This window comes from Hydra viridissima, unplaced genomic scaffold (assembly GCF_058129835.1).
Source record: "Hydra viridissima isolate aposymbiotic clone 2 unplaced genomic scaffold, HvirCarnegie_v1 scaffold_9, whole genome shotgun sequence".
NCBI lineage: Eukaryota > Metazoa > Cnidaria > Hydrozoa > Anthoathecata > Hydridae > Hydra > Hydra viridissima.
Window position 1 is genome coordinate 8,390,613 of NW_028324308.1, and position 23,225 is coordinate 8,413,837.

A 23,225-nucleotide genomic window follows, 5' to 3' on the forward strand; every position below is an offset into this window, starting at 1 on the left:
TTTGAGTATGCCCGATGCCTCTTACTTACCTATCTTGAACAACAAAATTGCTGGGCACTCCCCTAAAAATGTGATTTCTCCCCACTACAAAAGTAATCTTTTACATTTTTTGAATGAGGAAATGCTTTCTGATGATAATCAAAAAAAAAAAATTTTTGGGAATGTGTTGCAAGGTCTTAGAGAATTTTCCAATGTAATACAGGTAATAGTCTCTCTTTACCATGGCTGTTGGTGTTTATAGAGTTGTCATTTTTTCAAAAATATCTTTTTCAGTTCAGACATTTTTTATATTTATGTTATCTATCCTTTTATTGTATATTAATATCAACATGATATAGTCGTGTTTAACTTTTTAAAATTATTTGGAGTTTTTTCCAGCTTTGTAACAACCAAAATACACGTCGCTGGCCGCTAGAAAAAATTTTTGTGTTCTAAAAAAAAAAGAGATCATTTAAAGTAAATTCAGCTGCACCTTGTTTTAAACTTGTTTTATTCTTGCTTTAAAACTGATTTTAACTTTTCAATAAAAAGCAAAGTGCAATCTGGTGTGTCATTTCCTTGAACCGAGATTTGCAAAAAAATCATGACTTTTTCGTCAATTTCCTCTTATTCGTTAAAGGTTGCCTCTTTAATATTTTCAAGAGTGATTTCACTCTCACTTGCTGTATCTGAATCGTCGAAGATTAAAGTCTTTTAAAACACGAAGAAGTTCAATGGCAGTCTTAAGTTTTTGTTTAAATCGAGTTTATAAATTGATGGAACTAATGAAAGCCAGATGAGACTATAGTCCGTACAAAAATGTCTCTAAATTCGCTTCCCGACATATTTTACAAGTGTAGAGTTCCTGTATAACTTATTTGTTGACTCAGCAGCTTCTTCACCCATTGCTTCTTCACCCATTACTTTTTGTGGAACAGGTGAATGCAATAGATTTCAGAAGAATGTGCTAATACTTCATGCACTTAAGATGGAATCTTAAACCTAGAACCATAAATGTTAAGAAACAATTTTTAAGTCTCTATATAATATGAATCTATGCAACTTCTCTGAATTGATTTCTTGCTGACAGTTAATCGCGATCAACATACTTTTGAATGGAAATTAGGTCTTCTGGTATATCTAAAACTTCATTTCATGTCTTTGGATTGGAGAAAGCTCGTCGATAAATATTTTTGTACCTGATAAACAATTTAAAAAAAGAAAAGCTTTTCTCCCTGCGGCTTGAGATTTATACATTAAATAGCATGTTTGTACCTGGTACTAAAAAAACCCGAATTTAGACCATTAGGTTTATTCAATTTATCGATGAAAATATTGCTGTGCAACATTTCATTTTTGTCCCGTTTTTTTAATAAATATCTCGAAAAAAGTGGAAAAATCTGAAATTTTAACAGGAAAGATGTCATAGATTCATTTATGCCACATATCTCAATTAAACTATTTTAAACAAACTTTTAAGTGTCCAATAAAAGAAGAAATTTACGACACTTTTTCTTAAATTTCGATTTAACGAGGGAATTTGAAAGATAAGCCGAAGAGAGTATTTTTGAAAGTGATTGTTTAAAAACTACATTTAACTTTGGTTCTAACAATGTTTGGAGAAAAGTTTTATTCTTTGCCGTATAAATGCTTTTCGAAAAGAATTCTTTAAGAGTATGATTTATGACATATTTTTAGAAACTTCTGACTTCATCACTAAATATTTTCAAAATAATACATAAGTACATCTACAAAACAGTAACTTGGAACATTCACATTTTAGATTTTTCTTTTCAAATTCCAAATAAAACTTCATGGTCAAATATAGAATTTTAAACTGTGACTTTTTTGATTTTTAACCACCTGATTACACACTGTGCAACAGACGGAATGAGAGGCTAAAATCTGCTATATTATAAATCACTAATTTTATGTTTAAAACAGTGTTAATTATAAGAAAAAAAATGTTTTGTGTTAATATTTTGTCTTGAACTATATGATAGTGTGTTACATGTGAAAAACGTGATATTGATATTAAATCAGCCACTGTCAGATATTGTTTTAAAGCTAAAAATTGATTATGATGTCCGAAAGAGAAAAGGGGATACCTTCTATATGTAGTTTGTTGCATGTAAGATAGCCTGCAGTAATAGGTAAATGGAAACGGATTAACTCGTTTTTTAACTTAAATGTTCAACAAAATTTTCTTCTATTCAGAAATTAAAACAGCTGTTTGAATTGTAAATATGTAGTGTATATAAAGGACATTACCATAAGACTGATAGATTACTAATGAATTTACTGAAATGAATAAAGAGTGTTAAGAAAATCAAAATAACGAAAAAATCATTAAATTTGATATATGAAGGTAAAATCTTTTAATTACTTCTATGAAAAGTACTCTAAACAATCGAAAGAAACGGATAAGACCATAAGCGTCGATACAGATATGTAGACATCCACGAAATTTAAATAAGGGAAAAACGCTAAATAGCTATTCTTTACAAATAATTTTGTTTTTCACGCTGATTTTCACTATATTCGGAAAATTATAATTATAAGAAGGTAACCATCGTAACAAAACCACAATAAACTAACGGATTTGTAAACTTTTATAGTATAGATTTAAAATAAATAAGCTTCAAATTTATGTAGTCATTTTTAACGTTAGGCAAGATTTTATAAAAAGTTATTTCTTGTTAACTTCACAAGTCTCATGAAAAAACGTTAAAAGAAACATAACCAAAAATGTAAGCCTTATAACGCAGATGAAAAGGCTTCAGTAATTCTGTAACAAGGGTTCAAAGCAAAACGTGCTGAAATTCTAATATCAGGTCGGTCTAGTTATACGTCATATATTTAGGAGTGGCACTGAATTTGGCATAAGCTTTTATTACTTTTTGAATTGCGTTTAAGAAGTCTTTTTCCGTAGCTACCTAAATAAACAAAAAAATGCAAAGATTAAAAAATTATATTTCTATCAACAACTTCAGAAGACACAAATCAATTTTTTTTGTATTTTCAACAGAACGTTGTTGCAAATATTCATTAGAATTTAAAAGACTCAAGGTGAAAACTATAGTGGTGGACTGACAAAATTGATTGACCGAAGCAGATTTCTTCTCCAAAAAAGGAAAGCGAATCTGTCTCCAAAAAAGGAAAGCGAATTTTATTTTCGAAAAAAAGATAATTACAGATATAACTAAATACTTAGAAAATTCGACATTTTATTGAACTTAAGATGACACGTTCCTGAGTGTGAAAAGATTCCTTACCTCCCCCCTCCCCCCGCCCTTTTATTATTATTATTTTTTAAATGTTTATCTGGCTCTTTAGTGGAACAATCAAAAGAGGACAAATTTTACATCCATTTCTTCAATTTTGCTTTGTTGTTTAGAGATAAATTTATTTACCAGATGAAAATCTTACATGCTATCTTTCGTTCTATGAAATTTCTAAGTATTTAGTTACATTTGTAATTATTTTTCTTTCTATAAAAAATAAAATTCGCTTTTGGGTTTAGATTTAGAGACTTTAAAGTAATAAATAACCTTTTAAAATATTACATAATTAGAATTAAAAAAACTTTCCTGGCATAAGGTTTCCTAATAAATATTAAGTAATTTTTGATTGGTGAATTTAAATCGGAAATTTTTAGTAACTTCTAAAAAATCTTTAAAATAAAAAAGTGCTGTCAGCAAATCTGAGAAAAATCAGATTTGCTGACGCTACATAGATTGGCGAGCAAATATATTCACACAGCAGAACTAACTTCACATGATATGTTTTTCTTTCTGATCAAATTATCTGGAAGTTAAACGTATTTTTAACAATAACTAACGTTCTGTAATGACTTCATACCTTAAGTTAAAAAACTTTCGCGTTCGATGACTCTAAAAGTTGCAAAATTTTATTTTCTTGTATCATGCTAATAAAGAAAATATTTGAAGAACTTTCTAGACTTTGCATATGGCTAAATCTTAGGGAATGAATTCTAAGGAAATGAAGTCTAAGGGAATAAAGTATTACAAATATAATAATTTATCCTCATCTTTTTTTAGCTAAAAGCATATGTCAATACCGAGAATGTCTAAAATGAAGATAATTCAAACGGAATATATTGTCAAGACAACAATAAGTCCAAGCAGAAACTTTAAAAATGACAAAACCATATACTCATTGCTGTGAAATTGAAGTACAGGAAAGTTTAATGAGAAAAAAACAATAACCCACAAAATAAAGGTAAATCCAAAAAATATTGCCGTTATAATTGCTAGAGATATTAATTCTTAAACTGATCAGTCAGTTCATAGTACCACACACACTTGCTTTTTTTGATTTTTTTTGACAACTAAAAAAGCAACAACAAGCAAATCCTTTGGTGGAATAATAGGGTACACCAAGTGGACCAAATATATACTTTCATTGAAATCCAATCTCAAAGAATTAATGAGAAAGTTAATTTTTCATTTTTTATTTTATAGACAAGATAAACTGCAAATGACAGCCATAATTTGCATTTTTACAGTGTACAAATTAAATTTTTAAAACAAATATTATATTATTAGACATAATATACAACTTAATGCAGTTACAATGTTAAGTATAGTACAAAAAGACACAATAAGAATAATGACTTAAAAATGCATAAACTAACAGCTGCACTCTGTTTTGATGAATTTTTTAAATATAATTTTACATGTAGTTTCTTACATAGTTAATTTCTATCAAATTTTTCTAAAACTAGATTAAATAAAATTCTAACAGATGTTGGTTGTCATTATAGCTACATATGGTTGCTATTGTAGTCTACAATGCAATTTTTCACCATAAACTGGATGATTAGTTAGATATTTGTAGTGCTGCCAGCACAATCTAAATTGAAAATGTAAAGCACCTGTTTCCTGCTCACTGAAAATTCCAAGCGAACTTCCTTTCCTGTTTACAAAGTGATTAACATGGTGAAAAGCGGTGTGAACTTTAGGTGTGATGCTGGTACCTGTTGCCAGGAAAGAGTTTTGAAATTCCTGAACTTTATGTTGATAATTTAATAAAGCTCATTTCCAAAACAGTATTTGACTACACTGTTGAACTTTCTCAAACAATTGATAAGTTCCATGGCTTCAAAAACAACATGCTTTTCAGCAAACTGCTGAAGATATGTTCTTTTTAACATTCAAGTCCTTCTAAATGCCACCATTGTTAAAATTAGGTTCTACAATTCTGTGAGCTGAAACATTATTTAATGTTGAAGCAAGTTTTCTCATTTTGTTTTTGGAAAACCCTGTACTGAGTTGAAGTTGATCCTTTGCCATAAAACTGACAGCCACTTCTTTTGGCATTGATGAATATCCAATTTAAATAGAAAACAGGTGAACGGAAAATGGGTGACTTCCACTTTATTGACTGAGGAGAATTATTCCTTTTGGTGACTATGGTGAAGTTGTTAGTAGATTTTTGGAAATAGTGCCAGCTGCAAGTTTGTCTTTACTTACTACCTCCACTAGATTTTGATGAAGAGATGACTTGTAAGAGTGAGGAATTCCATGTCCAATGGTGGAGAAACAGTTCGATCACCTTTTTTGAACGTATTGGTCTCAGAACTCAGATGTTGCGCTTTTTGACCAGGCTTTTACTCTTGCGGTTTCACAGATGAGGCATTCACAGAAATTTCTTTCCCATGTAATCTTAGTTGGTTTTATATTTTTGAAGCTGAATAAACAGGACAAATTTACTTTTTCTTCCTTTGACGCCTTCCATAGTGTTGTATGGAAGCCAAATCAAATACCAGACGAAACTCTGCTATCACTAAAATCAATTGATACTTGTTAAAAAGTATCTGTGATCTCTCTATTTGCTTTTTTCATGCATAGAAAGCAAACAGCTCTTCAACTTTCTTCATGTGTTATAGCTGAAGCCATTTTTCAAATTTTAATGAAATTAAAAACAATAAATTGCTTTATTTTCAAAAAGAAATACTTCATTTTGGATATAAAAGTTAAGTATTTAGCTGTCTTTAACATCTAAAATCTAAGTTCTATTTTTTATATTAAAGGCAATATTAGTGAAAGAAGTAAAGTAACTCAAAATTAGAATATCAAAAAATATAGAGTTTTATTAACATAGATTAAATTTATCCTTATCAAATTTTTTAAAATCAATATTTTGGTAGTTGTGTTCTATTTTGCTTTTTGTACTATAATTATCATTACAACAGCTATAAGTTGTCACTAATATGTCTAACATTGTGATATTTGTTTTAAGAATTTAATTTGTACACTGTAAAAATGCAAATTATGGCTGTCATTTGCAGTTTATCTTGTCTATAGAACAAAAAATGAAAAGTTTTAAACAGTGGAGGTGGAGTGCAATGGTCTGGGAACTGTATGTCAGTATTTGGAACAGGTAATTTGTGTTTATTGAAAACACAATGGGTCACTGAATTCTTAAATATACTGAAATATTACACTTGAAGTTGATGTTGAAATATTAGGAGTAGGGTCAAATAAAATTAGGAGAAAGTGTCAAAATGAAGACAATTCTAAAGTAGCAACTAAGAAGTATGTAATAATATAATAAAACATGGTAAAGAAGGTTTTACTTTCATGAATATAAATGTTTTTTGTGTCAGACTAAAGTCAAAATTGTAAATATTTAGAAACAGACAATATTTTAGAACCATATCTGATGCAGCAATGTTTTTAAATTTTATGATTGAAAATAACATTGAAAATATGTTATTGCAATGTTTGTTCTTTTAGTAATTCTTATTACCATAAAAATGAAATTGACTGAAGCAGAGAGAAACTTATCAAATTTGAAGTGAATTAAGACTTTTTAAAGGAGTTCCATGACCTAAGATACTTACTGAATTAGCAATTTCAATTAACACAGATTTCAATATTTAATAATTAGTAAAACTTGTTTCAGGGTTGTTGTTTTTTTTTTTAAGTGTACTAAAATTTAGTGACATATTCTGCTACTGAAGATCATTTTATATAATTCAATGGATTTTATTTTTTTGAACTTACATTTGTGAAACTTTAGTATAAATAAAAAAAAACCTTTTTCTTTCATTTTTCTATACATACTTCAAGCTCCTTTTTTAAACTGAATAAAGATATTTTCAAATTTTATCACAAACTTTGATAACCAAAATTGTTTTATTATATGTATTTTATGATGTGGTATTATCTACTATATATGGTATTGTATTATTGTTGTTTGTTAAAAAAAATTACTGTAGAGTCTTTGTTTTTATTCCATATCAATTTGTGTTAAGAAAAATTCCTTTCTTTTTTAGTACAATTTTCTAAAATATCCTAAAAGAAACCCTATCCTAAGTCTTGATCTTAAATGCCGTGAACCTCATGCTGTCATCAAAACCAATTTAAGAGTTACTTATCTCTGAGTTTGTTGAACAGATTGTGTGAATCAAACCTGCTATTAAAAACCATATTTCTTTATTTATCAAAAATTATATTTCTAATTGAACTTTTCTAATTTTTTAATCTTATATACTTATAGTTAATTTTTTAACATTTGCACCCTTGTACACGCACTTACTAATTCCTTTACTTTTTATTAGATAACATTGAGTTTTATGGAAATTTAATATTTTTACTATTTAGTTATTATCATTATAATAAATTTATAATCTTGAAGTAATTTATGATAATTATTATACAACATGTATAATTTTAAACTTTAACTGAAAAAAAACTCTGTTCTTGTGATCAAATCTTTTAACTTTTCTAATTTATTCCCTCTAATTTACCCCCAAGATTTTACAACTTTTGTTTTTAAAATCTTCTACGTACAGTTTTCAAATGATCAGAAAAATTCCTTCTCAGATTTTTTTTTTGACAATTTCTGTTTTGACATTTTTTCATTCTGGCTTCTTTTATTGCTAGTCCTTTACTGTTCTGACATTTTTCCACTTTAAGGGTACTATTTTGCATTTTGACTTATTTACACTCTGACATTTTTTTATTCTTAAATCTTTACCAAACAACAAAAAACTTTTTTTTTTTGATGATAAAGATGCGGAATGCATCAACAATGAAAAACAAGCTTACACACATATTTTATATTTTCACATTTGGTGTTAAGAATATTTATGCTTAAGACAAAAAATCACCCTGAAAAACAAAAACATTTTAAAAAATTGATATGTGCAACAGAATTGGAGTTGGTAAAACTGATATTGTAAAAAAAATTTGTAAAAATGACTTGCAAAGCACTTCTATCAGTGTATTAGATTAAGTATTACAAATCAACAACTGTATAACCAATACCAATTTACACAAAGGTGTTAATAAAATATTGTTTAGCAAATCATAAAGTAAGCGTATCGATCAATTGTGATGAACACCTAATTTTAGAAATAAATATTCATAAAAAGTAACAGAATGAAAAATTAAAAGCTAACTATACACAAATATTTTATCTTTCTATGTAAACTATAAGAGATTGATTAGAGATCAACTGTACTTTTCTTAAATATTTATGTAGATTACTCTAAATTTATGGATATTATGTAGATTATCCCTCATTGATTAAAAAGGACTCAATTTAATTCATAAGTAAGAAAAATAAAGATAATCACCTAAAATAAGAGAATTTAATTGATTCCATAAATACATAATTGCATCAATGATACAACCAAAATTACCTTTCTCCTTTCACGAATAGCAAACATACCAGCTTCTGTACAAACACTGCGAATTTCAGCTCCTTAAAAATTAAATATGTTTAAAAAAGAAATAAAAATAAGAACTTAGTACAAGTTAACATATTTGGAAATTTGAATTTAAGTCATTTTCATTTTTATTTTGGAAGAATCAAATTACAATTGGAGAAATTGTCATGTATAAACCTTTCAGAGTATAAATAACAGAATGATAGAGGGCTCAAATCAGAACTCTTTTAACTAAAATCTGTGTTTGTATTTACACAGACACTAAATTTTTTTTTATGGCATAATAATTGAAATACAGAATTTATTAGGTGATGAAAAAAAAAAAAAAACGAGAAATTAAATTTGCATATACTAATTCTATTAGTTCCATATTTTTGTGCATTCAGTCTTTTATCTACAAAACATTGAAGAAACAAATATTATATGCAAAAAAACAGACTAAAAAATGCGAAATTGCAAACCATCTAGGTGACAGCTACATTCTCTACTTAATACTTTTTTAATTTGAAAGAAATTTTTAAAAATATTTATACCCTTTTAAACGCAGTCTCACCTGTTACTTCATGAAACAATCATAATACTCATAATCTTCCCTTTCACTAATGTTTTAAAGTGTGTTATATAACCACCAGAGATACAGTAAATAGGGCACCATGAATCAATAGCAGTGGTTTACATAAGTAAAAATTATTTAGTTAAAAGTATGAAATACAACTTAATAATATATTTTAAGAGGAAATGTTCACTTTAATGAAAAAAGAAGAAAAAAATGTTTTTTTTAAAGTCATTTTAATTAAAAAAAAAAAAAAAAAAATGTGCTTCAGCATAATTTTTACAGTCCAAAAGAAAGACAAGATGACAAGTAACTCTCCAAGAAGTTTCTATTATTTAGTTCTTAACCATATAAAAAAGATCTCACCATAGTTAATTGCCAGTACAACTGACACCAACCATTTCATATTGGTGAAATCACAAAGTTCTTACAAGCTTTCAAGTTTAAAAAAATACCGCAATTAAAATTTATTATTTTTCTGAACCCTAAAAGATTATTTGAAAACAAATTGCAAATTATTTGCAATTTAATCATAGAGATATTATTCTCATTTTATAAAAGAAGTTTTATTAATGTTTTTTTGCTAATAAACTAAGCAGCTGACAGAATATTTCTACAACAAAAATGGTGAAATTCAATTAAAAACCCATTGAATCTTTGCAAAGCAATAAAATTGTTGTTAGTACCAAAATAATGCTTTAAATTGAAAACCACAGGGAAAAAACTCAATATGTCACAAATTTTAAAATATTTTTGTTATCCCCCTAATTAAATATTGATCTGGTTATACAAGGAAATTAAAAAACCACTTATGTCACCAGTAAAGAGCAGTTAAAAATACGATATCCTATAGAATATTAAAACACTTTCAAATTTTAAATCCATATTTCTCAAAAGTTGCAAGATGTGACATCTGTTTTTACCTCTTTTAAAAAATTCCATTTTATAAGGGTTAACCAAACATTCTACAAACTCACAAATTTGTAAGTAATAATTACAGATATTTTTGGAAATTATACTAAAAAAAAACTAGTGATTTTAAGTAACCTTTAAATTAAGTAATTAAAAGCCTGATATTCATCTATTCACATTTCTTTTCATCTAAAGTCTTTATTCTATAAAGACAACAAACAAATAAAAAAAAATGCCAAAAATAAATCTACTTTGTAAAAGATATTTACACTGATACTAGCACTGTTACACATATAATAACACTGTTAAAACAATTACATCTTACCAGTACTATTTGGACACAACCGAGCCAACAGCTCATAGCGTATATCTCTATCTACACTCATTGAACGAGCATGAATTTTAAAAATGTGCGTGCGACCCTAAACACAAACAACAATAAGTAGTGATAACAGGGCCAGAAATAACATTTGATTATCATACAAATGCTGTTTAATTTTAAGAAAGTATCTTAATATTAACATAAATATGATACCATAATAGAAAGGATACAATAAAGATAATCACCTCTAATTCTGGCAGAGAGAATTCAACTTTTCTATCTAATCTGCCTGGTCTTGTTAACGCAGGATCAAGCGTATCTGGCCTAAGTGGGATGTCATCAGATAACATCATATAAACTCATGTAACTTTATATATAGTCATAAAAATAAATACAGCAAAACTTTTAATGTACTAATGAAATAAAACAGAAAATTACAAATAAATGCACAATAAATCTATGATTGCACCTGTTTGTTGCCATTAGGACTTTAATATTTCCTCTAGGATCAAATCCATCAAGTTGATTGATTAACTCCAACATTGTCCTCTGAACTTCATTGTCCCCTCCTGCCCCATCATCAAAGCGAGCGCCTATAGAAACAATACTTTGTAGTTTTAATAACTTAATAAAATTATTTAAATAGTCCATACATTAAACAAATGTTTATTTTTTAGAGCTGCTCAAATTCAAAGCATATTGATTTTTAAATCATAATTCATCATATATAATTAAAAATCCTGAAAACTTTTCATAATTTGGAGATGGTAAGAATTCTTTTGAAAAACCTCTTGTGAATATTTTTTAGCATAACTCATTAAAAACAATTTCTCTATAAAGTACTCACCACCTACAGCATCTATTTCATCAAAAAATATTATGCAAGCTTTTTTACTACGAGCCATTTCAAATAATTCTCTGACCATGCGAGCACCCTAATAAAAAAAGAAAAAAATTTATTTAACCAATTAAAATTTGCAGTAGACTTAAAGTTTGTTAGGGATTGAAAAGAAAACAATAAAATTCAAATAAGCGTTGTACTTTGGTACATTACTGTAAAACCTTAACTTGAAGTTTGCTAAACTTATAAGCAGCCTTTTTTTTTCCTTTTTTTTTTTCAGTTAATTTAACTTGAAAAATTTAGTTACCTTGTATGTATTTTTTATTTTTTAAAAATACATGTATGTATTTTTTTCACCTTTTGTAATCCAAATAAACAAAATAAATAAATTTCTATTTTAAAATAACTAAAAAAACTTTTCTTTAAGTAAGAGCTAATCCAAGGTTTTTGTAAACTTAGCAGGTTTGTGTAATAACTTTACAGGTCTAACAACAGATATGGTGATTAATCAAAAAGAACAGTGACAGTTTCAACAAGATATGGCTCATTGCAGCTTTCTTGCAGCATTTTCTCTTCTCCTAAAAACTCTGCCTCTACATAAACTTTATGTTCAATTTATACTTTACAAAATTCCTCTAATATGCTCTTAAAAAAACCATTCAAACTATATTTACAATATTTCAAACAAAACTAAGTCAATATCTGTTTTACATAATTTTTTCCTTGCAAATCAATTACACTCATGCCATATCTTGCTGCATATTTAAAGTTCAGGTTAAAGAAAATGAAACAGTTATAATACCCAGCCAGCTCAATCACTAGACTTGAACCCAATCAAATCTATTTGGGATTAGATACACAAAGAATTAAGCGAAAAACTAGCCAAAAACCAAAACTTAATATTCTTAGGAGAAAAGTTCTAATTTGAAATCTTGTTAAATTTATACAAAAGAGAAGAATTGCAAAAAGCCATGTGAGGATATCTAAAATATTAATTTTGATGTTTATTGTTGAACTAACTTTGATTTTATGTAGTTTTTTTTAAATTTATTTATTTACATTATTGCATTTAAAAACATTTTAAAAATACAAATCTATGTTTTAGTATAAAACCCTAATGCAAGACAAAAAGTTACACAAATTGACAAGAATAATAGTAAAGATGGATTCTTACAGTGTGTAGCTTCTGTTTTCAGTTAATGTTCCATTTAAAATTCTTACCTTAACTAAACTGTAGGTATTCCAAAATGATGATTCTATAGTTCATAAATTTCTGATCCAGAGGTCTGTACTTCAAATCACTGAGAATTTTGAAAAAGTTACCTCTGGATCAGAAATCTACTTCATCATTTTTTTAAGCTAATATATACTTATTTTTATTTAGGGTAAAAATATCAGCTAACACTTAATGGGTGAGTATACAAGATAAAATATGAGAAAAATTAACTTGATAGTATTTAACATTACCTCCCCGACATACTTTTGTACAAGTTCTGATCCAATCACTCTAATAAAACAGGCATCAGTTCTATTAGCAACAGCTCGAGCACATAACGTTTTACCTGTACCTAATAACAAATAGTAATAAAAAATAAATTCACATTTCTTTTCAAACTTTAACTAAAAAAAAGATTAAAAAAAGTAATAAAGGATAGCAACAAAAAAAGAAATATACCTGGTGGGCCATAAAGAAGAACACCTTTTGGAGGATCAATTCCAAGGTTAATGAAGCGCTCAGGCTGTGAGATAAATAACACAATGCAAAATTTTTATAGGTTATCCATAAAAAAAAATTCCATGGAACCAAGAAAATCTGTATCCATTATTAAAATTTAAGCCAAGTTAAATCTTATCACTACAACTTTTACATAATTAGTAAAAAAAAAAATACATGTAACAACGGTGTCTCTACAACTTCTCTCAGCTTATCTATTTGTTCTTTACAACCACCAACATCTGCATATGTGACATCTGGTTTTTCTTCAACCTTCAAATTCAAAAAGATAAAAAGTAGTCAAAGAATATCAAACTTGCAACTTATTAGAAAGTAATAATCCTAATTTTGATATAGGTAATTTTTACATAGGTAATAAACCTTTTATTAGGTAATCTTAGTATAAAAAATAAAAATTTCCCTACTTGCATCATTGTAACTGTCGGATCAATCTTTGGAGGAAGCGGAATGTGAATTTGATACTTATTTCTATCAACTCCAACCCTCATTCCTTCTTCAATATCAGTTGGAGCAACTTGATCACCAAGATCAACAACAAATTTTGCAAATTGTTTAACATTTATAATATATTGTGGATCATCCGAGTCAGCATGTATAATTTTTGTACACCGTGCAACCTTGTATTGACACAAAATTATAGTTTCAATTTAATGTTTTTTTTAAATAATGAAAACAAATTCTTTCAATTCTGCAAAAAATTTTTATAAAAGTACCATGTGATAATCATAATTTTGGTTTTAAAAATTATGACTTTTGCAACCATTTATTGATAACTTACTAAACGAATTATTATACAAATTATTTGAACTTGATCTGCTGTTTTACAGTGGTAGTAGTTGATAGAAAACAATTTTCAATTCAGATCATGGAACATTTTCTTAGTGATTTATGATAACTTTGTGCCTAATGAATTTTTATAATCCTTGTCTTGGCATTTATGTTGACATTCTTTGTTTTTCCAAAAAAATCATTCAAAACAGTCCAATAACAGATTCCCTATTTAAAGAACTCCTGCAACAGATTTTACTGTTGAATCTCTTTAAAAAATCCTCAAAAATTTTAAATTTATGAAAAAACTTTAGTACATTTTAAATTTCTTGTTAATTGTAAAAACAATCAACTTTCAGATTAAAATATTTCAACGATAAACTAAAATTTGTTATTTGACAGTATTGAGATTTCAATCAATTTGTTAGACAATTCTGTTAATATTCAGCTCTAATATTGTCAAGCAATAAAGACTTTTAATCCGATTGAGACGGAAAAAACTAGTACTCAAATAAAGCTTTTGCTTGAATACATGAGCATGGAATGGTAGAATAAGACTGATTCTATATTGTTATTTTCTTAGACTGAATTAATTATTAAGAAGGACAAAAGTGTTTTCATTAATAAAGAACAAGAAGACAATTAGATACTTCATAATTCTAACATTAACATTGTTGACTAGGGCTCAGCAAGCATTAGTTTACAATCCTGGTTGCAAGATAGGGGAAAGAAAAGTTTAGATTCCAGGGGAAAGGATAGTTGAAAAGCTAAAAGGACACTATAGGCCAAGACAACAACCCCATCCAATAGAAGCAATACAACAAGCTGATATTTGTTTGAAGATTGAGTATGCTTTGTAACCTTTTGGAGATGCAATATAGCAACATATAATGTTCTGTAACAATATCAATATCAATATATTTCGTGTTAAGGATGTTACAAAAAAACACAGGTCATTGCAAATAGTAATTCACTAATAAAAAGCAATGACCTAAATAAGATAAAGAAAAGACAAAACAAAAACATAAGAAGTAAACTAGTCACATAATAAAAGTAGAACTTTACAAAAATATAAATAACACCAATAAAACAAATTTTTAAAATATAGGTCAAAAGGTTATTATAATATATTCACATATACATAAACATACACACAAATAAGAAATTATAAAATGTACATAAACATAAAGAAAACTGCTACAGAGGTAAAGACTTAAGTTAAACATAACTTTTTAAGTAGAAATGATGGAGCAACTTTAAGAACAGATTCTTGGACCTAAGAAAAAAATCTGTTTTTAGGGTGTACAGGCATTCCCATTGAGGGGTCAATCACAGTTCTTTTAAAAAATGTTTTAGTACAGCACTTAGTATGTACTTGCTTAATAGAAGGAGCCTTAAAAAATTCATACAAATTGTGTATAAAACTTATAACACAACAGAAGTGTTGCATTAGTTGATGAACAGATTAATGAAAAATACTGCTCTAATTAACTATTAGCTGATTTATATATTTTGGGGGGAAACGTCCAGACATAGTAATGACTGACAGGTTATGAGCCCTTTTTTAAATTTAAGGCTGGACTTTGTTAAAAAAAATGCACCAGTTATAGATTTAAAACTGCATTAATAATCATCTGTCAGCACCATACACAAATACAACATCAAAACACATTTTTACATTAATAACTAATGCGCACAATTTATAACATTAACCATAACAGTATATTTTTTAATCACTAACAATAAAAAAGAAAATTCTTTTTCCTCGCCAAGCTATAAAATATTTTACTAATTAAAGATTTTAAGGACAAAAAGAAAAGGAAGTTTTTTACTTGGAGTGGTTGCTCGGAATGCAATGTTTGTTTGTCTGCAGCAAGATCCCATAATGCTGGAGCAGCAAGACCTGTGTCTGATTCCTTTATACCTAAGAATAAAAAACATTTTTATTTTATACTTATAGAATAGTTATTTTTTATTCTATGCTTACCAAATGCTTTGAAAAGTTATCCAAAAAAGAAATTATTGAAAATTAAATTTAAAAGAGAAATCAAAACTGATTTCAGTTAAAAAGATGAAAAATTAAATTAAAAGATCTTTAAGTGTAAGTAAGACATTTATATTGCTAGGCATATTTCTATTACTTTTTAGTTCAAAAAATATATTGTTTAAACTCAAATATTATTTACTTTTATAAAATTTTCTTTTTTTCTTTTAGATTTTTTTTTCTCTGAAACTACATCTTTCCTACCCACAATAATTAAAGAAGACAGACCCAAAATCTCATTGTGGCAGGATTTTATAGAAAGTATACTTCAAAAGACAAGCAAATGCTCTAAGCAATTGTAAAGGGTAGAGTAATATTAATTGCAGCAATCCCAAGTAAAAATAGAATCATGAAGAGAAATGAAAGAAACAAGAGCAGTCATTGCAACTGATATGGTTACATAGGATACAAGGTTGGTACAAATGTTATTGATCAGTAGGAATGACAGTGAATACTATGCAACTGATGACAATTACATGTAAAAATTTGAAAAGCTAGACCAGCAATAAAAGGCTAGGTTTTTAAATGTCAACAACATTTTCTGTTGCTGCAAATCTATGTTACAAACAAACTGTAGCTCATATAGTCAATCTTTTAACTTATGGTTATTTTTCACACCTAATAAACTTTGATTCCATTGACCACATAAACATTTTGATAAGATCAACAAATAATTAAGGAACAAATAAGCACTTCTTAAAAAAATTCTTAAGAGATTGAGTCCTTAACTGCCAGTAGCTCTAAATTGAAATAGTTAACTAACATGTATTAAAACTTCAAATGTCACATAATAACCTTTTTAAAAAATTAAGGAGTGGTTACAAAAAAAGAAGGTAACAGCTATTGCTCTTAACAAGTTGTAGAATAATAAAATGAGCCTAGTAGATGTCTGTTATAATTGGATATCACTTACAAAAAATGAAAATCTCAAACTGTAATCTGGCAAGCCATTCTCCCATTTCTATATTTAGTATATATATTACATCTGCAGTACAAAAACAAAAAGTTAAAGCAAGCATAATGGGAAACCCAATTAAACAGAAAAAGATATCTCCAATATTTTGGCAGAAATTATAACAATAGTAGCTAGTTAATAGCAATAGTAGTACATCAAACTTATATTTTACAACTTTGGTTGGAGTCAAAACAAAATAATGAACCAAATGGACTCTGAAATAATATCAAAAGTGAGCATCTCTTATCAAATGTTACATGGAAATGGTAATGATTATGTGGATGCTAATAAAGAGTATGATTGAAGTTGATTGGTAAGCAATTTTTCAGATATTGGTAATAACAATATATCATCTGCTAATATCAGAAATGACACTAATAGTATCCTTAATAATATTTAAGAACAGTATTTATTCTCTGTTTTTGGTAAACAGGCATTGCTAGTTTACCAAAAACAGAGAATAAGCAACTTACTTATATAAGTCTTTGTAACAAAAACTTAATTAAAACACTACTGTGAGTAAAAATTGTTTTAAGTCTGCAAATTAAGTAAATGATTAGTTTTCATCTTTCACTTTTGATTAGAAGTGGATCCAGTAATTGACAGCCTTTAATCACCAAGAATAAACTATTTCAATTTCTGATATACAAAATTGATTTCTTTGGGTTTCACTAGTAGCAAACAATAATTGTATTATATTTATATACACGAATTGAATATAAGAATATGACATTTTACTTAATGTAAAACCTTAAAAATGTAAATTGAAGCAGTTAACTATAAAATAACTTTCAGCTGTTTTATTGCTTTTTCATAACAAAGTTAAACATTTTTAAACTCAACAAATTGTTATATTCTTGACCTTGCTTTGTTTCTTGATAAAAATTTATCTTAGTAAATAGTGAATTTTAGTTTTGTATTTAGCTAACTAAAATAAAATTGTATTTTAACCTCATACCTGTCAACTCATTTACACGCTTAGTAATAGATTTTATATCATTTTCTACAGATTTAATAGTGTTGCTATAAGAACCAGCACCCTATGAGTAAAAAAATTAAAAAAAAATATTTTTCATATGTAGAAATAGAAATTAATTATTACTAAATTTCTATTTCTACATATGGAAAATAATAGAAATTTAGTAATAATTAATTTCTATCTCTACATATATAATAATTAAAATAACAATTAAAATAGATAATAGTAACTAGTTATGTAAATAAAATAGTAAACTAACTTGCTTTTAGTCATAATATGAATTTGATTAACTAATACTTAGACTTACATATGTTTTTAGAACAGCAATGTCACCTTCGTCTAGAGCTAAAAATTTTAAATAGTATTATTTCTACATCATGAAATTATTATAATTTAAACATTTTATGCAAGAAATATTCATAACATCAGCAATGAGCAAGTAGGTTAATCCATTTACCTTGGATTGGTTTATCGTCATCTTTATCGTTATTTTTGCGAACTTTTCTCTGGTCAGAACCCAGATAATCAGGCATATTACAGTATTAACTATTCAAGAAAGATTAAAAGAGTTTTTTTTAGGAAAAATTGGAAAAATCTTTTTTTCGGAAATAGTTTCATTACTATATATTAATACAAAGACGAAAAGATGGATAGCTTATTTAGTCTAATGACAGTGTACGGGCATTAAGATTCATTCATCTTGGTCTAATAGCAATTAAATCATATTATAAACCTTGCCATAACCAAGATATGAACTTGAGAGAAAAAAGACTGGAAAAATAACGTTATCAATTAGATATTTCTGTTTTAGAAAAGTATAATTAAGCGTTGTGCATTGATTGCTTTAGAATGTCTAATATTAGTATGTAAAATCAAGACTATGTATCATTTTAAAAATTATGCTAAATCAGCATGAGCGTAGATAAACTACCGAATACTATTTGTTTTCATTAATTTGAAAGTTTGTCAAAATTTTTGATTACAATCTCTAAACTTTTATATTCAGCAGAAGTTTGTTAACAAATAAATTTAAAACATATAAGTTTAATAGCATATTTTAAATTGTAAGTTATTAAACAAAACTTATTCGTCTGTTAAGTGAATTATTACTTTTCATTAATATCGAGCCGCAACTATCTTGGTTTAAAAATAAATATGGTTTAGGTTAGCAATCATACCAAAGCTGAACATTTTTAAGTTTTTTTACATTGTACAATAAAATCTCAGTGTTTAATAAATATTTATTTGGTTATTGTATGACTAAATATATTTATGTTTTTGAATACCTTTTAAAACGTTTCCAATCTTTCTATACTATCTAATTAATTGATTTTGTTTTAGGGGAATAGTCACTAATAAAGCCACTGTAAAGTACAATAACTGCTCTTTTGACAAACTTATTTGTACTTAAATATGTTTTATGAAAAAATTTTAAAATATTTTTAGGTTACTTTATTCACATGTTAAAAACAATTTTAACTAACTTTAAATTGCTTTTTATTGATGCAAACAGTTTAAAAATTGCATGCGAGGTGGGGGTAAACTTTGTAGAAAAAAAGTAAAAACTACTTAAAAAATTGCTAATGTTTTTTATTAACACTTCATATTTGATTTTTTCTTCACAAGAATATTTGTATTTTAGTAACAACTAATTTCAATAAAGTATGAAAAATACTTTTGTTTGACGGTCAACTCAGTTCAGCAATGAAGTTGCGAGTAAAGCTAAATTTAGCGCATGCGTGTGGATGGAGACCCTGAGAAACCACCGCCCGTTCACGAAGATTGTTTGAGAAATTTGATTTTGTTTTTGGATTCAATATAATTTAGACTATATCACAATGTTTTCTGTTTATTAACGAATTTTTTCTTATTTCTTTATCTTTTATTGTAGAAAATGAGTAAATATTTCAGACTTGAAAAATTGTTGTAAAACTTTAACAAAGTTTCGTAGAACTCTTGCAGTAATCTACCTTGGTTTTAGAAAAATCACGGTGCCACATTATATATGTAGATAAAGCTTCTATTTATTTGGTTGACTTACCCACTCATTTATTTAATCTGTATGAAACCATACACGATGTTATGTATTCTGTGTAAATTATCCTTATAATTTTGTACTCATATTTGAATGCACTTCATAAAAGTCCAAATTTTTTTAATAAAAAAAAAAAAAAAAATTCAAAAGCACATAAATTTTTTATTATTTAGGAAATTATTAGCTCTTTACCAGATATAAAATTTATTCTGTATTTTACTTTTTTTTTTAATTATAAAGATAGTATCTGTGCCTTAAACTGTCTTTTAAAATTAAACAATTTGTAATATACTATATTTAACATAAAAATATAGAGTAGTTCACCCACTAATAGATAGGTTTAAAATGTTTTTAAAAATCACTGTCTGATTTTTTCTGATTATCAAATTAATCAATTTAATAGTTTTTTTTCTAAGTGTTGTGTTTAAACCTTTTTGGTTACTAAATATTCTTTCTAACAATAACCAAAAAGATATAAAACCCTTTTTTAAATATTACAAAACAACTTCATTTTGTTTGGAGTTCTTTTTTTAAGTATATTATTTCTTTAAGAGTGTTTAATAGTTAGCCCCGCTTGAGCTTTCAATGTGATTAGTAGCTGCAAATTTTGATAATATACACGTCCTACTTTATTATTTTCTTCTCTTATTATTAGTTTAAAGCAGCTTCTAGATTTAATAGAAATTATAGAATCAATTTTCCCATGAAAGATAATCATAATATTTTATTTTAGTTTACTTGTTTAAATATACTTGTGAGTAAATAAGTTTCTTTTTTTTTAGGCTTCTTATTACTATATACACTAAAAGTTTTTAAATACCAGAAAATGCAAACTATCAAATGTGTAGTAGTTGGAGATGGTGCTGTGGGAAAAACATGTTTACTTATTTCATATACAACAAATAAATTTCCTAGTGAATATGTTCCAACGGTAAGTTAACGTGTCCTAGCTAAGCAATTTAGTATACTGTAAACCCTTAATGCATACTGTTATACTTTGCTTCATATTCTCAAAAGGTAATAAGTATTGATTTTTCCTTATAAAAGGAAGAAGATTAGTGTTTCAAATTTTACCAAAAATTGGAACTTTGTTAAAAATGCTGTATTTAACAATTATTTATTTAAAAAGAGTATAAAAACTTAAGTGTCATCTATAAAAATAAGTTTTGATAAATTATCATTAATTGTTTTTGTACTTAAAGAAAACACAACTACAAACTTAATAGGTATGAGGTGTTCTCAATAATACTTATACACCTGATCGAAAAGATCAAGAAAGTCTATGAATGTGATTTAAATTTTTTTAAGGAGGATTGGTAAATTTTTAAAGTCCTGTATTTTTAAAAAATAAACAATTTTACTGTTATTCTTAACTGTCAAAAAACTTTAATTTGGAATTTCCTTTTTGTTAAAATTTTTTTGATATTTTATAGTCAGCAGAATATAGGTTTTGTGTTTTACTTTGTGTTTCATTCATATTTAAAGGTTTTTGATAATTATGCTGTTACAGTTATGATTGGAGGAGAACCATATACTCTGGGTCTTTTTGATACAGCAGGTATATTAATTCTGTAATACAATCGATTTGTCTTTGTTGTATTCAAATCTGTTTAAGTTCTGAGAATTTACTAGTCCAAAAAATTTTGGGCTGCACACTAGTGGCATTTTCTCTCTTGAATCTATTTAAACTTTAAAGCATAAATTGTATTTATATGAAAGTTTACTTAGAAAATATAAATTTTGTCAAAATGTAATTTATCCCAATTTTTTTTACCTTTTTAATTAAATTAAATTTTCTATAACATTCATATTTTTTTGTCACAGGTCAAGAAGATTATGATAGGCTAAGACCTCTTTCTTACCCTCAGACAGATGTTTTTCTTGTTTGTTTCTCTGTTGTTGCACCATCTTCTTTTGAAAATGTAAAAGAAAAGGTAAGGGATATATAAATTGGATTTTTCATAATCCTTTTCTCCTAAATGATATCTTTTTATGATTTTTTTTAGTGGGTTCCTGAAATCACACATCATTGTCCTAAAACTCCATTTTTACTGGTTGGTACTCAAGTAGATTTACGTGATGATGGTGCAATCATTGAAAAGCTTGCTAAAACAAAACAAAAACCAATCACAGTGGATTCAGGTGATAAGTTGGCTCGTGAACTTCGTGCTGTAAAATATGTTGAGTGTTCAGCTCTCACACAGAAAGGGTTAAAGAATGTATTTGACGAAGCAATTCTAGCTGCCCTCGAACCACCAGAACAACCCAAAAAGAAAAAGTGTATAATTATTTAAATAACTGCATTTCCCATCGCGCTCATTATCTGTGATGGAATATAAATCATAACTTTTCCTTGGATAAAGAAACGTCTATTGGCAGATATATGTGTTTCGATTCATAAATCTTCTGATACTTTCATTCCTTAATAAGAAAGTTCTATAATAAAAGTTTGTACCTTCTTTCGTTGATTTTTTGAAAGCTTTTTTATAAATCTTTAAGATAAAGCTATAGAAAAATATTTGTGTAAAATTCTAGCACGATTTGTATTTGATTTTATAAACTGAACACAGTCTATTGTCGAGAACTTTCAAAACAGTAAATTAAGGTGGTTGGTTACCAAGCTGCCATATTTTTATCTCCCTTAACTTGCCTCCCCCATTTATTTAAAGTAAAATCGTTTGGGAGCGCATGAATGGAAACTTATACTGTAGGTTAAATTCTCAAAAAAATTACTGACATTTCTTAAGGAGTTTATTTTCTTATTACTCTTGCTGGAAACCATCAAGTGTACATAATTGTGTTTGTAGTTAGCACCATGTATTCAGCTTGAAATTTTCTTTTTTTTCGTTTACGGAGTTTATAGTTTGCGAAAATAAACATTTTATTTGTATCTTTGAATCAATGTAGTTTTTTAGTTAAGTGGTTTTCTTGTGAGTTCTTTTTAAGAAATCGACTGTCTTTTACGATTAACTTTTTTCCAAGTTTCGATTTTATAAGCTGTCACTTATTTTAATAGCAATATCCTATATCAAGCCTACCGTTGGAAATTTCATTTAGATTTAGGAGAAAACTCCAAACTTATAGAACAGGCTGCATAGTGAAATCAATGAACGAACTTGACTGAGGCAGTGGAATTTTCTAAAGTATTAAAGAGGCGTTTCAATCTGTTCTACATATCTATTATCCAATGATATAACTCAAAGAAAAAAGGAATCGCTTCTTACCCGGTAAACTGATGAGTTTACTACAGATGATCAATAAAATAAAAGTTAGCGTTCAAAGGCTTTTGCCTTCAGTGGAGTTGTAACTAACTTAGCTAGCATCGTACCAATACAAAATGGAAATCTGCACGGGTTGTCTTAGGGAAGGGTCATGATTTGAACCAAAAAAATGTGGATTCA

At 27.3% G+C, this 23,225-nt stretch overlaps 2 protein-coding genes across 2 annotated transcripts; one reads left to right on the forward strand and one right to left on the reverse strand.

Annotated features, from left to right (window-relative positions):
• Positions 1 to 2,474: 2,474 nt before the first annotated feature.
• On the reverse strand, positions 2,475 to 18,678 carry LOC145185263 (26S proteasome regulatory subunit 7). Its single transcript, XM_090097096.1, has 14 exons — positions 18,247 to 18,678; positions 18,097 to 18,134; positions 17,769 to 17,850; positions 15,644 to 15,735; positions 13,448 to 13,660; positions 13,200 to 13,295; positions 12,984 to 13,047; positions 12,776 to 12,876; positions 11,315 to 11,402; positions 10,937 to 11,060; positions 10,713 to 10,791; positions 10,471 to 10,567; positions 8,654 to 8,715; positions 2,475 to 2,915 (listed from the first exon to the last, which is right to left on the reverse strand). Exons 1-14 carry the CDS (start codon positions 18,320 to 18,322, stop codon positions 2,820 to 2,822), a joined length of 1,308 nt encoding a protein of 435 aa, XP_089953222.1. The 5' UTR covers positions 18,323 to 18,678; the 3' UTR covers positions 2,475 to 2,819.
• A 1,881-nt stretch (positions 18,679 to 20,559) lies between these two features.
• Positions 20,560 to 22,722, forward strand: LOC145185173 (cell division control protein 42 homolog). The gene is made up of 4 exons (XM_080060991.2): positions 20,560 to 20,755; positions 21,310 to 21,382; positions 21,649 to 21,758; positions 21,831 to 22,722. Exons 1-4 carry the CDS (start codon positions 20,651 to 20,653, stop codon positions 22,116 to 22,118), a joined length of 576 nt encoding a protein of 191 aa, XP_079917117.1. The 5' UTR covers positions 20,560 to 20,650; the 3' UTR covers positions 22,119 to 22,722.
• Positions 22,723 to 23,225: the final 503 nt, after the last annotated feature.

Coding starts and splice junctions, on each gene's coding strand:
- LOC145185263 (XM_090097096.1), bottom strand. CDS start 18,322: ATGCCTGATTATCTGGGTTCTGACCAGAGAAAAGTTCGCAAAAATAAC. Junction 12,877..12,983: donor TCTTCTTTATGGCCCACCAG/GTATATTTCTTT, acceptor ATTTGTTATTAG/GTACAGGTAAAACGTTATGT. Junction 10,568..10,712: donor TCTCTCTGCCAGAATTAGAG/GTGATTATCTTT, acceptor GTTTGTGTTTAG/GGTCGCACGCACATTTTTAA.
- LOC145185173 (XM_080060991.2), top strand. CDS start 20,651: ATGCAAACTATCAAATGTGTAGTAGTTGGAGATGGTGCTGTGGGAAAA. Junction 21,383..21,648: donor GGGTCTTTTTGATACAGCAG/GTATATTAATTC, acceptor TTTTTGTCACAG/GTCAAGAAGATTATGATAGG. Junction 21,759..21,830: donor TTGAAAATGTAAAAGAAAAG/GTAAGGGATATA, acceptor GATTTTTTTTAG/TGGGTTCCTGAAATCACACA.